The sequence below is a fragment of the Emys orbicularis genome, chromosome 1 (genome assembly GCF_028017835.1).
Source record: "Emys orbicularis isolate rEmyOrb1 chromosome 1, rEmyOrb1.hap1, whole genome shotgun sequence".
Taxonomy (NCBI): domain Eukaryota; kingdom Metazoa; phylum Chordata; order Testudines; family Emydidae; genus Emys; species Emys orbicularis.
This window is the reverse complement of record NC_088683.1, coordinates 120,793,272-120,809,367: the sequence shown is the minus strand read 5'-3', so window position 1 is coordinate 120,809,367 and position 16,096 is coordinate 120,793,272. Positions and strand designations below refer to the sequence as shown.

At 40.7% G+C, this 16,096-nt stretch overlaps 1 protein-coding gene across 3 annotated transcripts in view; it reads left to right on the top strand.

Annotated features, from left to right (window-relative positions):
- Positions 1-16,096, top strand: part of EPS8 (EGFR pathway substrate 8, signaling adaptor) — a 78,382-nt gene that overhangs the window by 39,140 nt on the left and 23,146 nt on the right. The window contains exons 11-15 of one of the 3 annotated variants that reach the window (XM_065411692.1): positions 1,497-1,680; positions 5,578-5,711; positions 9,166-9,277; positions 11,643-11,786; positions 12,115-12,150. In XM_065411692.1, the coding sequence (XP_065267764.1) occupies positions 1,497-1,680; positions 5,578-5,711; positions 9,166-9,277; positions 11,643-11,786; positions 12,115-12,150 (610 nt within the window). The remainder of the gene's footprint in view (positions 1-1,496; positions 1,681-5,577; positions 5,712-9,165; positions 9,278-11,642; positions 11,787-12,114; positions 12,151-16,096) is intronic. The other 2 variants (XM_065411684.1, XM_065411675.1) reach the window with 2 other exon arrangements.

Sequence of the window (16,096 nt, the reverse complement as noted above, 5' to 3'; positions counted from 1 at the left end):
ATAGAATAGAAAGAACACAGGCTTTGGTAGTGCAAAGTTCATCATGGTACCCTGCTTTCTTGAAGTGGACTATCATTAGGGGCAAGAATCTCCAAACCTATTCTTCCTTTGGCCCTTTTACTGAGACTGCTAATAGAGGTGCCAGCTGAGGTGGCGCTTTTTTGTTTTGTATTGCTCCTGGACTGGACTGAGCAAATCAAACTCCTTTTGCCACCAAAGAGCAGCTTCCAGTCATTACTGACCTAGGCCGTGATCCAGCAAAGGCCATATCGATCCATGCAGAGACCCATTGACTTCACTGGAACTCCAGGAAAAGGGATTCTTTTGCTTGATCAGAGCCCTGTGCTGGAACTGAACTAGTGACCTAAATAATAGAACTCATTATCCTGTTGTGAATCCTCTGTGCCATCCAGTCCCCTAAAAGAAGCAATAATTTAATCCAAAGAGAAATATGTGGTGGTGGTTTGGGAGGAATACAGGAATGTAAATGAAGGGAAAGCAAGATTTGAACCTTAGAAATAATGGTGGGACTGGCCCCGTGTTTCTGTTGTGCTACTGTGCTGGGCAGCTTAGCCATACTGTGCCACTAATCAACAAGATGATCATTAAAAACTCAGAGGTGGCTGGTCAGCTATAAGTTAACATTGACATGCCAGTGTCCTGTGAAATGCTAGCTGCTCCTACAACTGGTTTGATAGCATTTGTCACCTTCAGTCATTTTCAACAATGCCCATAATGAGAAACATTAAAGGAAACTATAAAGTGCATTCCTGGGCCCATTTCTCCTTTAAGAGGCAATAATTCAAACTGCAAGGCAATGTTTTTTATGTATAGTATATAGGCACAGCACACCGTGAAAAACTCCTTGAGATACAGTAAATTCAGATGGTGAAAGTCAGTGGATCTCTAAGGAATAATACGGTATTTCAAAAAAGGAATCTGTATCAGAAAATTCAGTTCTGCAAAAGTAGTGATCACATTTACTCTTGTGGGTGTGAGGTTTTATTATTATTAATAATCTTTTGTGTGACAAAAAAAATTGCTATTATAGCTTTCTTCTTCCTAGTTTTAGCTAGGTCCCCGTTGCTTGCCAGCCTCCATGTTTGCTTTGCAGATTTCATTTTAAAGCATGCCTCTCCTCTGAACTCTGTGCATATTAACCCCCCAGACTGAGGGGTATTGTACTACTTTTGTTTTCAAAAGATAAAACCAATCCCATTCTGCTTTGAGATTGGTCCTCCTGCTATCCATCTTTCGCATTGCGTCTGAACTTGTATGGTCTGTCCTGATGTTGGAAGATCCTAGGGACAGAGACAGTCTCTCTGTGCTATGTAAAAGGGGAGCATAGATATCCTCAGTAAATAATGTTTCCTTCTCTGTAATTAGAAGTTCCTCATGAGTAAACAATTGCAAAGCATTTCATGAGAACCTGCAGGATTGACTATTGAAAATAACTTGTGCAAATCTTGATATATGCCTCTGACTTCTTTATACAGAGTGGACTGGCCCAAAGATCAGTTTATTCCACCCTATATTCCACGCTTCAGAAATGGTTGGGAGCCTCCTTTGCTGAGCTTCATGGGAGCTCCAAATGAACAAGAACTAAATCAGTTGGCTGAGTCTGTGGCAAATGTTGCAGAGCACCAACGGAAACACGAAATGAAAAGAATGTCAGCTGAGGTAGGTTAATTGCTACAGTATTTTGGGAAGTAGGTGGGAGACCAGACCAACTGTTCACTCCATGAACAAAACTGTCTTAAGAGTTGCACTGTGTAATGGTGCTGCTGCTAATGAAGAGCACGTAGAGCTAGATTCTAATGTCATTGGCACAGTGTAAGTTGGGAATAACTCCAGTGAAGTAAGTAGCGTTACTCTAGATTTAACCTGTGCAACAGGTAAAAGCCGGGTTCGTGCAGTGGCTAAAATATAGGGTCTTATCATGGTTCCATTGAGCTCGATGGAGTTTTTTGCTACTGTCTTAAATTGTAAGTGGAGTCCAGGGCTTAAAGAGCCATTTTCCCCCCTTAGATACATGTGCTCAACTCCCATAGCTCTCTCAAAGTGACACAATATTATCTAATACAGTAGTCTGTGTGTGAAAGATAACTAACTATATTTGCCCACTAAAACATTCAGGCTCATGAACAACCCCCCGCCCCCATCCCCTTGGTCCTCTTTCAAACTCTTAATAAACAGATGGGCCCATCCATAAGTTTAGCAAATCTGAGCTCTGGGGAACCAAGGATGGACACGTAGTCCAGAGTGAAAGGGCTTTTAGGGAGAGTCCCCTACCATCAGCCCCTCAATGTTTAATTGAGAGGTGGTCGGGAAATGTCCTTTATTTCGCATGAAGAGCTTTCGGGAAAACAAACGTTTGTTTGTTTTCATCACTTTCCTGGAATTTTTCAGGGTTTCATTATGGGAAAATTAAAAAAAAAAATAAGTTTTTGGTTGATTTTGCTTGTTGAAAAGGCATTTTCCAGTATGTAAAAAGATGTAGTTACCATTTAGGGCTCTATAGGTTAAAATTAAATCAATCCTTTTGCTGTACCTGTCTCTGGGGCCCTGACATCTGTTGTATATATTTAAAATGAATGCTACTTTCTTAAGAAATACCGATACATTGTCAGTTGGCAAATGTTTTTGTAGCAGAGATGTCTATATAAAGGTATGGATGTCCAGGGGAGCAGGCAGGGAGATGAACAAGGTAGGATAAGAAGTATCCCAAATGACACAGTCTCCTGAAGAAGTCATACGTGTTTCCCATTCACTTATTTTGAACATCGCCTGACTATTTCCCCAATACCTAAGCTGCCCTTGAGTCCTTATGATGTTTTTTTTTTGTTTTAAAATCACACTTTCCTTTTTTAATTTAATGCTTTTCTCTCCTTGTTTTCTGTGTGAAAGTGCAAAATAAACAACCTGAGAAAACAGAGAACGGTGTCTTCTAATCTTTTAGTCATAATCATCAGAGGTATCATTCGTAATTGTATTACGTTAAAAAATATTCCAGGCAGGAGTGTGATTTTTAAGTTGATTGCACTTCTTTAAACTCCTATAACATTTTTCTGTCTTGATTGGTAATTGTTTGGTTGAGTAGAAAAAAGAAATAAACATGTTATAATGAATCTTGCAACACTGAGGCAGGACTCCTCAATTTCTGACTGCCACTGAATCACTTTATGGTCTAGGGCAAATCATTTAAACTTGCTGTACCTTGGCTTCCCCACTGGTAGCATCGCTCTCATAATACCTGTCTCACAGAGGTGTTGTGAGACTTAATGTTTATGAAGCGCTTTAGGGTCCTCAGATGAACGTTGTATGAAGGGCAAAATGTTATTTGTGTATACTATAAAGACAGTATAGAAGGTGATACCTAAATGCTGCCTTAATTACCAGTCATCTGTTTTGCTGTATGGTTATACTTGACAATAGCTGAAGAGAAAAATCAGATGAGAGATGATGGTGAAAATGTGTATTTTCCTGTTGGTATCTCCCTGAAGTGCACCCATTTTTATTCATGTTATGTCACTCTTACCAGGTAGTCAGCTGGTAATTGAGGCAGTATGTGAGATCTCCCCCTTTTCATGACAAGAAACCCCATTAACAATCACTGACACGGTGATCCAGTGTCAGTCAGGTACCAGAATACCACAGCTCAAACCTCGTCCTCCTGGGGTTCCTTTCTTCCTACAGGGCATCCTTTTTCAAAAAGAAATACTATTAAATAATGATATGCTTGCTGCTCCCATGGTTACGGTTCCTAACCTTTACAACTAGGGATTGATCTGGTGTCTAGCAACGTGGATCAGAGATTGATTCATGAGAACATTTCCCATCCCTGAATTTTAAGATACAATTGTATACACGGTGTTTCCACTGAAGGGGTTGCATGTGCAGTCAGTTCAGCAATAATTATTTCAAATGAGAAACTATGATGGAAACACTGTAGATTTGCTTATGATTGTTGCTGTGCTGTTAGGCTCTTTTCCTTGGACTGTGAGCTCTTGGGGGCAGGGACGGTTTTCCTCTGCCTTTATGGAGCATGGAGCACAGAGGGGAGCCAATCTTGATTGGAGTCCATGGGGGCCACCACAATGCAAATAATTTTGTGTGTGAACTAAGGTGACTTACTCCTTTCCAGTTGTTTCTTGCATGCATACATACTACACCTCTACCCCGATATAACGTGACCCGATATAACACGAATTCAGATATAATGTGGTAAAGCAGTGCTCCGGGGGCGGGCGGGGCTGCACACTCCGGTGGATCAAAGCAAGTTGGATATAACACAGTTTCACCTATAATGCGGTAAGATTTTTTGGCTCCCGAGGACAGCGTTATATCGAGGTAGAGGTGTATAAGCCATGGAGCACTTGATGGTGTTTCTAGGAGGTTGTAATATTGCTGTTACTCTACCGACATTTTCTATTTTTGGTGACGATTATACTTACCTACTTCAGAGGGGTATTGTGAGGCATTTATCAGAAGCACAAAACTGAAGCACAGACAGGGTATGTGATTTGCCCAAAGTCACACAACAAGTAACAATCAGAGCCAGGCTCCGATTTTTGGCAGCTCCTGGTTCACAAGTCTGTACTCAGTTCACTAGACTGTGCTACTTTATCAGTGCCATATTATTTTACCCTATGTTTTGATGATAGCAGGAGGAAGGGAGGCCTAGAATAAGCAGCTTCAACTGCCTACATGTAATAATCCCCAGAAATTAACTCCTTAGCCTATAGCTCTGCTTTTGGAACTGGGTGGTGCTATAATTATATTAACAACATTAAAAATATTGTCATTGCATGTACAGTGGGTTATTGGCATATATGCAGTGGCAGCCATTCAAGAAGACCTCCTAGGCCCTCCAAATGTACTTTTCAATCTTCAACAAAGATTTTAATATTTCTATATGCTTTGCCACATTCACATTAAATTATTATTTATTTAAATCCTGAAACTGTCACCCCTACTCCCATTGAGTAGTACCTTTCTGTCTACACAGCTCCATGACTTCATTAGGATACTTGCAGAGCAAGGTATTACTCAATGTAAGGGTGGCAGAACTGGGGCCTTAGGGAATAAGATTGTATACTCCTAAAATAAGGTAATCTTACTGAGTAGCTCTTATTCCATACACATACTCAGCATTGTGTGTAGTTTATCTGAGTTAGAATGCCTGCAACCAGAAACAAGGCTTAAAGCCTGATGTGGTTTGTTTTGTTAAGATATCCAGTCACTGTTTATAAAACTCAGCTGCTGTAGGGATGTTTAAGTGATGATGTGGATCTTACCCCAAAGAACGGTCTTGATGAAGAATATCAGCTGCACTATTCATGCAATAGGTTGAGTTAGGATGCAAATTCTTTATTCTCGTGCTTCTGATTTTTTTGTTCCTGTATTAAAATGCACAAATAATTAAATTTTCATGGCAGAATAACGAATGCCAGAGAACAAGGGAATGTGAATGCTGACAGAGAACCTACAGGTGTCAGATGATGTTGCTGTAATCAGTTAAATAACTACGGCTGTCTTTGTGTATGATGTTAATCCCTTTTGTTTTCTGTCTTCCAGCATCCCAGTGTCCCAGACTATCCTCCATCTGATGGGTATGCATTCAGTAACACAGTTTACAAAAGAGGGCCTCTGCTGGACCAGGGGGCAGCTGTTGCTGCCTTTAAACAAACTGTTAGCCGACATGTAGATAGGTAACATTGAATGGACATCGTGTATAGAGCTGTGGATAACTGTCCCAATTTATTGCTATTGGGGTGGAGGTGTCTCTGTTTATTCTTCTATTTCTATGTCCAGACTGCGTCATTTCCAAAAGGAGACAGTCCTCCCTGTAATACAGTACTTGGCTTGGCTTTGTTTAGTGCTGATTATATAAAGCTCCTTTAGAGTACTCTCTGCACGAGCGCCCATTTAAAGTCCTCTTTGTACACACTGTTAAATGGGTGCTTCTGTCAAAAGCAATAAATTAATGGAAGTGGAATTCTGAGCATTATCAGACTGAATCAGAACACAGGATCTTTTAACACAGACTTAACAAAATGTATTTCTGGTTTGTTTCCAAATGTAGAATGCCATTTACTCTTTTTGGAAACGCAAAGAATTGCTTTGCCATTCCTTGGAATTTTTTGTTACTCCCCCTCCCCACCCCTAGTTTTGATTCTTAACACCCATGGTTAGAATAGGAATCAAATCTTTCTTTTCCCTGTGCTCGGTGTGGAATTACACATACAGCTCTGAAATTGTAACAAGTGATGACCAAGCACAGTGTAAGGGAGTGTTTTTACACAAAGGAGCATTCCCTTCCCATCCCTTCAGCTTTGTCTGAGTAGATTACGATTGCATCCACTGAATCAGCACCTTGGATATGTGATGTTGGGTTCTCCAGTTAGGCCGTGTCTGTATGGGAAGGTTATACTGGTAGAAGTGAAGGTGTAAATTTAAACAAATATAGTTATATCGGTCCAATGTAGACACTCAATCCTCTACAAAAGTGCATTATTTTTGGTTTAGCTCATGTTACTTGGGAAGAGATTTAAGCTAAACTGAAAAAAGTCACTCTTCTCCAGAACAGAAATGCTCTCACAGGGGGATTGTACTGGTACAACTATACTGATATATTTGATACCGTTTTCCTGTGTAGACAAGGTCTTAGTTATGTGGGAGAGGGGAAGGGGAGGGCCGGCAAAATCCTTATAACTGTTGTGTTAACTAGCTGATTTCAAAATTGTGTTGAAGCAATTGTGGAGAGATGGGAGAGCTTAAGTGGAAGGGGGAAGGGTGGCCTGGAGAAGAAAACAAACTGCCCATTTCAGTTACAGGTTGCATATCCTCAGCCACTTTTAACTCGCTTTTTATTGATAGAAGCTAAATTGGTAATTTTTCAACACTCCAAAGTTAGTTTTTGTAATGGAAGGTGAGTTGATAGTGGCTGCTGGACCACAAACTGCTGCTATAAACTTCTTTGACAAAGAAGGGTTCCATGTAATCCCTTATTTAAAAAAAAAAAAAGAGAGAGAGAGAAAGGGAGAAGGACGCTTAAATTGAATGAGCCATTCACTAACGGGATAGAGTGTGCAATGGGAGGCTACCGACACACACTTCTTGGGTGGTGGAAGGCAGTTGACTTTTGATCTCACAGTGGTATCAGTAATGGACACCTGGGATGCATGGTTTACATAATAACTCTGCAACAGGAGGACTAGTGAATATGCTTTCTAATGAAGTTGTGTGGTGTTTCAGCATACATATAAATCCAGCTCCAGGAGCCTCCCAGGCTACTTGTGCTTGATTTTGCTTTCTGGGATACTGTGTTACAAATGTTGGTGCAAAAAATAAGCTTATTTTTTTGCACCAATATTTGTAACACAGTATCTCAGAAAGCCTAGCAACCAGTTGCAGCCAACATAGGAAAATGAGAGTTGATTATAACTACATTGTATCTAATTGGTAATGTGGTGGAGCAGCAGTGAAGGTGCATGTGCAGTGGGCAGGTTTCACAGAGAATAATCAAGCATAAGTAGACTGGGAGGATTTAAAGGTGGGATTGCCACTGGCCTCTCTCTGCTCTAGGAAATTTACCACTGGTTTCAACAGGAGCAGAGTTAAAGCTGTACTGAAAGCTTTTGAAAATCCCACCTGGATTTTTTTTTTCTATTGGGAGAGTAATTGGAGCGAGGGTTAGAAACTGCAGATAGTGGGATGAGTTTGAAAAGGCAGCACAAAAATGTGTAAGGACCATCAGGAGGGCATTAGTCATGCATTGAAATGGCAGAAGGTAATCAGAAACTGTGTAAACCAATAAGGGGGTTTAAAAGTGAGTACAAAATAGGCAAAACTGGGATTGCTATCCTCTCCTTTGACATTGTAATGACTAAATTATGGTTATGGGTATGAACCTTGTTCATATCATGTTTTCCTTTGCTCCCTTACATGTGCTAATCGCTTTCAATGTATTGTTTTTTCTTTCAAACCTATATATAGATTTACAATCTAAATATGACTATGCCTTTGTTCTGCTCTTCAAGTAAAGTGAGACAGTTCTCCACAGCCAAAAATAGCTAGGTAACTACTGGAGTACTCAAGGACGTACTTGGGATCAGTAGTTACAATCAGTGAACTGCCAACAGCAAAAATTCATTCACCTCTCCATGGTGTGACGTTATGTCCAGCATTTCAAAGTCATTATTTGTTTACTGTTTACATTATCCACTAGTTCATGAACTCTTCTACATGGTGGTTTTGATGTGCATGTCATTTGCGTTAGGTGCATATTGCTTTTGTTTCTTTTAGAAGCTTTTTGGGGAGAGTGGGGTGGGGGGGCTTTTGACCTCAAAGACTTGGTTGTACATCTGAGAACCCACTAGCTCACTTTCCAAAAGGAATCTGAACAGATCTTTCCTCGTGGAACGAGAGTGCTGTACTCTGTATTCTTCATCCCACTAAGTTTTATATGAACCTTACCTTTTAACTGCTCATAAGTCATTTTTAATTCTCACTTGAGGTAATGACTCTGGGCTATTAGTTTACGTAGAGCCTTATGGACAAATAAGAGAATTTACCTGTGGTGGACAAGTATTTTTGACATTGGCAATTTAGTTTGATTGGATTTAATGCTGAAAATCATTCATTCTGTATGCAGTCATTGAGACATTACAAACAATTGATTTGAAATGTAAATTGTGACGCACTCTAGAGAGTGCAATCTCTCTTTAAGCACGTAAGATGCTTTGTAAATTACTACAAATTGTAAACCTTTCCCAATATATCAGTTTGCTTTATTACACAAGACTATTAAATCCAGTATGATCCTTTACAGGAATACAGCTATAAATCTGATGCATGCATTTGATTTACCTTAATGCAATGACATCTGCTAATCTCTAAATTATTACAGTACTTACTGCAAGTTCTGAGCTAACCATTGTTACCAACTCTTGAGGTCTATGAAACTCAATTAATACTTTTTGTCTTTTGCTGGCTCTTTAATGTTGTAATGGGTGATTTATACTGTGCATTGGTAAATTCTATGGCAATGAAGTGCCCTAAAATAGATTAGCAGGATACAGCTTGCTTAAATGTTTTATTTTTTAAATTGCTTGCTTCTCTTGAAAGTCTAGCAGAATAATGGTTGGGTTGTTTGCTTTGTAGAAATTATGAAGCACACAGTAAGGCACAGCCCAAGAGATATGCCAAATCCAAGTATGACTTTGTGGCAAGAAACCACAGTGAACTTTCTGTCTTGAAGGATGATATTTTAGAGGTAATGTAGTACACAGAAATGAAATTTCTAATACTTCCCAGAACTGATGGCGTCCTCTCTGTGGGCAATGTGAACGTTTTGGGTGATGACTCCTGACACGCTAGTCTGAACTCTTCTGTAGGAATATGGAAAGTTCAATTATTTTGTCTTGTATCTTAGCCAACATGCATGGGGATTCCATGCTGACCTATCACTTGTTGCTATAGACCTCATCTTCTTTAATAGTTGGTTGGGATTTCATAGCCTTCTGCAATATGAATTTTAATACTACTAATCTTTGTATAACAAGAGAGCCTAGAGACCCCATCCCTCCAGTCATTGTTCATACATATAGCAAGGGACAGTCTCTCCCTTGGAGAGATTACAATTTAAATAGACAAGCCAGGCAAAAGGGGGGAAGAAGAAACAGATGCACAGAGAGATAAAGTTCTTGCCTGAGTTTTCGCATAGCAGTGGCAGAGTCAGACCTGGGTCCTCTGACTACCAGCCCAGTTCCCTATTCTTGGAGCAATGCTGTCTCCCCAACTATTTACCTTCCCAAAATGTCATGATACCCTTGGGTTATTAATATCCTTGGCCAGCAGATTAGAATGCATACTTTCACCTTTAAGGGTGTGTCATCTTCTCACACACATCTCTTTGCTTACTTCCACTATACCCCTTACAGGAGGAATGCCCCATCTGAACTGATCTGTAAGATCATTACTCTTTTTTTCTCTTCCACATCCCACCTCTGCTAAGTGCCTCAAAGAAACCAAGCCCTTATGGGCTATGTCTACACTTGGAGCTGGGGTGTGTGATTCCCAGTTCGAATAGACCTACATGTGCGAGCTCACAAATAGTAGTGTAGTCCCAGTAGCATGGGCAACAGCATGGGCTAGCCACCCAAGTACAAACCTACCGGTACTCAGGACAGCGAGCCCATGCCACTACTTGAGGATGCCTGTGCTGCTGTGGCTACGCTACTGTTGTTCGCACACGAGCTCAGCGAGAGCTAGCATGGGTATGTCCATTCAAGCTGGGAATCACACCCCTAGCTTCAAGTATAGCCGCAGCTACTGAGGGACAGAAAGAGATGGTTGGTACTTCATAATATATAATTTTAAAAAAAAATGTACTTAATCAAATATATTCTTTTTTTATTTGTCCTTCTCCCTCCTGCCTTCATAGATCACTGGTTAGGCTATAAGGTCTTTGGGGGAGGAACTGTGTATTTATATCTGTAAGTACAGTGCCAGCTACATTGGCACCTGAGGTAAACCTCTAAATGCTACTAAATTTAAATATTAATTATGATGATACAAAGGGGGGTCTACAATGGTTCCTTTGAGGCATCAATAAGAGCTGTGTCTTGGCACTTATAATCAATTATTTGTATTTCTAAAGTGTTCTCAGCTATTGACTGTGTTGGAAGCATTTGATTTCTGTACTGGTGGGAAGTCTTATTTGTTGCCTCCTGTGGAGATTAGAATAATTCTTTAGCTGAATTGAGCATGAGGGATAATATATCTCAAGCTTAACTTAATTAATAAAAGGCAGCATAATGCAGTAAGTTCCCATACCGGCCACCAGAAATCCCCAATTACCCAGCTCCCAACGTTCCATAAATACAATCACTACACACCCAAATAAAACCAAAAAGGAGACAAAAAAGTCTTCTAGTTAGCTCAGAATGAGTGGGTGAACTGGAGGAAGCAAGTGAATTACATTAAAAATGCACTTGCCCTCTATTAAATCTTAAAGATCAATTATAGACGAGATTAAAAAAAACCTTCAGTGTCCTTTTTCTTGTATGATTACTGGTCAGGCATGTGAATTAGAAACACGGACTGTCTAGAAGCAGTAAACAACATATTTCTATATTAATGAATCCGCTAACTGGGAAGATTTCAGATAATGTTTGTTCGCTACTCTACGTTTGGGCCACTCCCTGTCTGTTGACTGGGATTCATCTAAGATTTGGTTTGGTTAGGTTAGTTCTTATGATGTCAGTGTAGAGGTCACCAAACAGTTTGCACACCTCCATGATGTTCTGTCCTAAGCAAAATCTGGTGTACAGGTTAATTTTTTAATGTCGTGAATCAGGTTGACCTGAGACGGACATAATTTGAGACGGCAGTAGAAAATTTTTGCCCTCCCTCCAGTGATTGCAATCAATATAATAAAAAAGGAAATAGGGATCATGGAAAGTGGGGAGGGAGCAAAGGAGGAACTAAATCTGACCGAACAATTGACAGTTGCTGGACCAGATCCTGGCAACGACAGGGCTTTGCTTTAAGTGTTGCGGCGCAAGCCTCAAAACAAGCCTGATATAAATGTCATTCAATCTTTTAACTTGACTTATCGTTGTATCAAATGATTTCAGATCCTCGATGACAGAAAACAATGGTGGAAAGTTCAAAATAAAAGTGGCCTTGCAGGGTTTGTGCCAAACAACATCTTGGATCCACTGCGACCTCAGGAACCTGGTTTAGGACATTCTGAACCTGCATACAGTCACACCATACAGGTATCCTTTGTTCCTTAGAAAAAAATCCATTTATATTTTTAATGATGGAGTAGGGTAAGGTGGTTCAAAGCAGGACTTGGAACAACAACAGAAATCTGTAAATTCTACTGCAACCTCAAAATTCCTGTTGCTCTATATAAGTTGAATTTTATTTCTCTGTTATGTAGGGTCTAAAATAAAAATAAAATTGACAGAATTTATAATAGGTCAAAACTTTTCCTTTGAATCTTCTGTTTCTGTTTTCTGATTGACAGACATCAAATATTTGTAACCTAATATGTATGTTGTACATTTATTTTAATTGCAAATACCTTTCATATGTTGATAGCTGTTGATGCCAAAGAAGGAGTTTGAATTATTTAAGGTAGGGTTAACTTAATTCCTTCTCAGAGAGTGAATTTTAGTATATCCTTTAGTTTCTGTCCTTTTTGCGTGTTGTATGTATATCTATTAGTCTGTAATATCTAATTCTCGCAGTTTTGGCGTTTATAAGTGAATAGGTATAGACCTGTGTGTGGTTCTGTGGGTGCCATAGAATCATGTTTTTCCTGTTTGATTTCTCAACGATAGCCCCAGAGCACCAACAGAAAAATTTGCGCTGATGCTTGTCTCTAAGCTTTTGGCCTAATTTTGTTTTTCTTTTACATAATGGTATGTTGAAGTATTTTATCTGCTCGTTATATACACTGAGCACAACCGATACTGTAAATTACAAGGGTTCTTTACATCCATATAATTACTCATATGAATAAGGATTTGCAGGATAAGGGTCAAAGACATTTTTTTACACTGTCGTAACAGGTCAACGGCTCTCATTTAGCTGGAGATATCGTGGTTTTTGAGAGCTTGCTTTTTCTTTCTACTGATGGGCAAGCCAGTTAAGATAAAGCAGAATTCCCAACCCTGCACCTGAACCAACCTTTGATCCAAAATGCAAACCAAACTTCAACTGAAGCTTTCTGTGGTTAACCTGGTTCCCCATCATTCATTTCCTTGTACCCCTGCATTTCTAGTTTCCAGTTCGAAATAGAAATGCTCATCTATTATTGTTTAGTGTTTGTATTGCAGAGGCATCTAGAGGTCCTAATCAAGGCTCTACTGCTAGGTGCTGTCCATATACATCACACAAAAGAAGGTGCAGACTTTTATGCTATTTCTGGCCTGACTAGGGATACCTGAGCATGTCTTGTGAAACTAGTCTCGTAATATTTCCAGGCTAGTATTGAAAACCCAGTCAGTTCAGATAAAGTACTTTGGATAAGTATCCAAAAGTTTGAGCACTTACTTGAACTTGGGCCTGATCAGTAGTCCATATAAGTCAACTGGAGTCTTTCCATTGAGCTCATTGGACTTTGAATCAGGTCTTTTATGAAGTTTTCCTCTCACTAGTTGTTTTCCAGTAACATTTGAGTTCTTCCTCTGAATAAATTCTGTTTTCTTCTGTGTGTGAAATGAAGCATGTATGTGTAGTGTTTTGCAAACTCTGTTTAAAGATCTGTTGTTTTGCTTACTCAAGTGCATGTGTTTTCAGTTTGTTTGTTTTGGAACTACTTACCAAAAGAAATTAAGCAGGTCTTGTTGGGACATTTTTGAGTAGAAGTTCTTAAAACGTTTTGCATGATTCACTCCAGATTTTGGAGGATTTCATGAAATAATGAAACAACATAAAAAAATAGAAGTCCATGTTTTCACTAATTTCACAGAATCATGGAAATTAGAAATGGGTAATAATGACCTTTAATGCCATAGTCCTCCCACCCCCTTACCGTTGTGGATTATTCCCAACAGTTCATTGTACTTCTGCTTTGTCCAGTTTGAAATAATCCAAATGCACCACTTCCCTTAAGAAGCTATTCTAGATCTCGCAGGGAATTTTCTTTTATTCACCCTAACTGTTCCGTTCCTTATCTTCATCCTGTTGCTTGATTTGTCGATGCAGCTGTTGGCTATGTAACCCAAAAGAAAGAACCTATATTTGAAACATAAGAACGGCCATACTGGGTCAGACCAAAGGTCCATCTAGCCGAGTATCCTGTCTTCTGACAGTGGCCAATGCCAGATAAGTCCAAATCCTATACATCTGTACATACTAAAAATAAAAAAGAAACAGTATAGGAAATAATGCATAAAGAAAGCATTCCCCAGGCAGCTGCAGGCTGTACTTTGCTCATTATTGTTGTTTGATCATTTTAAAATAATCACTAAATAGTCATCATCCTAATGTTTGCTCTCTGAGGCAAATTACGTTTGGCAGTACTATAATTTATGATGTTATCTAAAAAATCACCTGAGATTCAGTGCATCACAAACCGTTGCCTAGATTTATAGTCATGAACGAGGAAGGTCTTTACAAACCCAGGTACTAGTTACTAATGTCACCTTCTATTTCCTGTTGAGGATTATAAACGTAAGTGCTCCTGAGCCTTTTCTCTCAGGTATTACTATGGCCCATATTAACATAGCATCTGTGCACCTCACTGTTTTTAATATGTTTAGCCTCACTTCATCCTGTGAAGTAGGGAAGTGCTATTATCCCCATTTTACTGAGGGAGAGATGAGGCACAGAGAGATTAAGTGACTTGCTAAAGTTCCCCCAGGAAGTCTCTGGGAGAGCAGGGAATTGAACCTGGACCTCCTGAGTCCCAGACTGCCGCCATAACCTTCTTTTGTCTCCTCCGAATGTGAATGGTGTGAGCACTGGCTTCTGTACAACCAGTTCCAATGCACCCAAGTGCTGAGCAGGCTTCTCCATGCTTTCAAACACAACTTCTGCTTCAGAACTGGCATGCATGGGGCCTGTCAGTTGTGACGAATGCTGTGGGCATTTTTGATTTAGTTATTTATTTGTCCGTTCATTTAATGTGTCCCTGGCGGTCTGTAAAGCATACGTGACAGCAGGGAAAATCCACTTCCTGGCGCTAAGGCATTAAGGCCCTATTGAGACTGTCAGACTCATTTTTCGTATGATTTTTCTCCAGATGTAAGCCCTCTCTTGGGGAGGTGAATAGGTAGGGCAGGGGTCGGCAACCTTTCAAAGAAGAGCCTTTTTTTGTTTTTGTCTTTGACCATCACATGCAAAGCTACTTATAGAGTGAGAATTTATCAACTAATAATAATTGAGCATATTAAAGTTATTACTACTCACCAATACTTTTAATGTGACTTCTGCCATTTGAATATAAACAGGAGGGGGTGTGGGGTCTGTGAGAGAGTTTGGGTGCAGGAGGGGGTTCTGACCTAGGGCAGGGGGTTGGGGTGTGGGAGGGGGTGTGAGGTGCAGGCTCTGGCTGGGAGGCACTTACCACAGGCAGCTCCCAGCTGCCGGCACAGCAGGGCTCAGGCAGGCTGCATGCTGTGGCCCCACGCTGGTCCCGGAAGCGGCTGGCTGCTGGCACGTCTCTGCGCGGCCCTGGCATGCGGGGAGGCATCTCCGAGCACTGCCCCTGCCCCCAGCCCTGTCCTCACATTGGTCCCCGGCCAGTGGGAGCTATGGGGGTGGTGCTTGCGGGTGCGGGCAACGCACGGAGACCTGCTGCCCCCCTTCTCCCAAGGGGCGTGCAGACACATGCCAGCAGCCAGCTGCTTCCGGGAGCGGCATGTGGCCAGAGTCCTGCTGTGCCACTGGCCGGGAGCCACCTGTAGTAAGCGCCTCCTGGCCAGAGCCTGTACCTTGCACCCACTCAGAAAACAGCTGCCCACAAGGGGGCAGCCAAAAAGCCACATGCATCTCCGGAGCCATAGGTTGCCCACCCCTGAGCTAGGGCATTAATGATTGCACTTAATTATTTTAATATATGCAAGAGAGAGACTTTTGCATACCTGCAGCTGTGTTTGCTCTGCTGGTGACCTCTGTCGGTACACATTGAATTAGATTTTGGATTGAACTCTTAAACCTCTTCCTGGGCTGGTCCAAGATCGTTACCTGACAGTGAGTCCTTGGTGCCTTTGGAGATGGTGATCGATGCAGCAGACTTACAAGATAGGCGAGCCACTAGCCCAGTCTACCTCTGCAGCCCATGGGCTGTGGAATGCTCTCCCCTCTGGTCTAGTATGAACTGTGGAATTTCAAACTACTAAACAAAGCCATTCAAAATACTAAACTAGTAACATTTTCGTTTAGATCTTTAGTATGGCACACTGGTGTTTGTGTATGGATTTTATGCTAATGTGACTTCCTTGTTGTCATGGCCTCTTACGATTTTAGCTATTTAATCTGCCTTTGTTACTGTGGAGCAGCAAAGATATTTTGACTGTCAGATAAATAATACATTATGCATATTAATAATTTGCCAAGCAATCTAATCATTTCC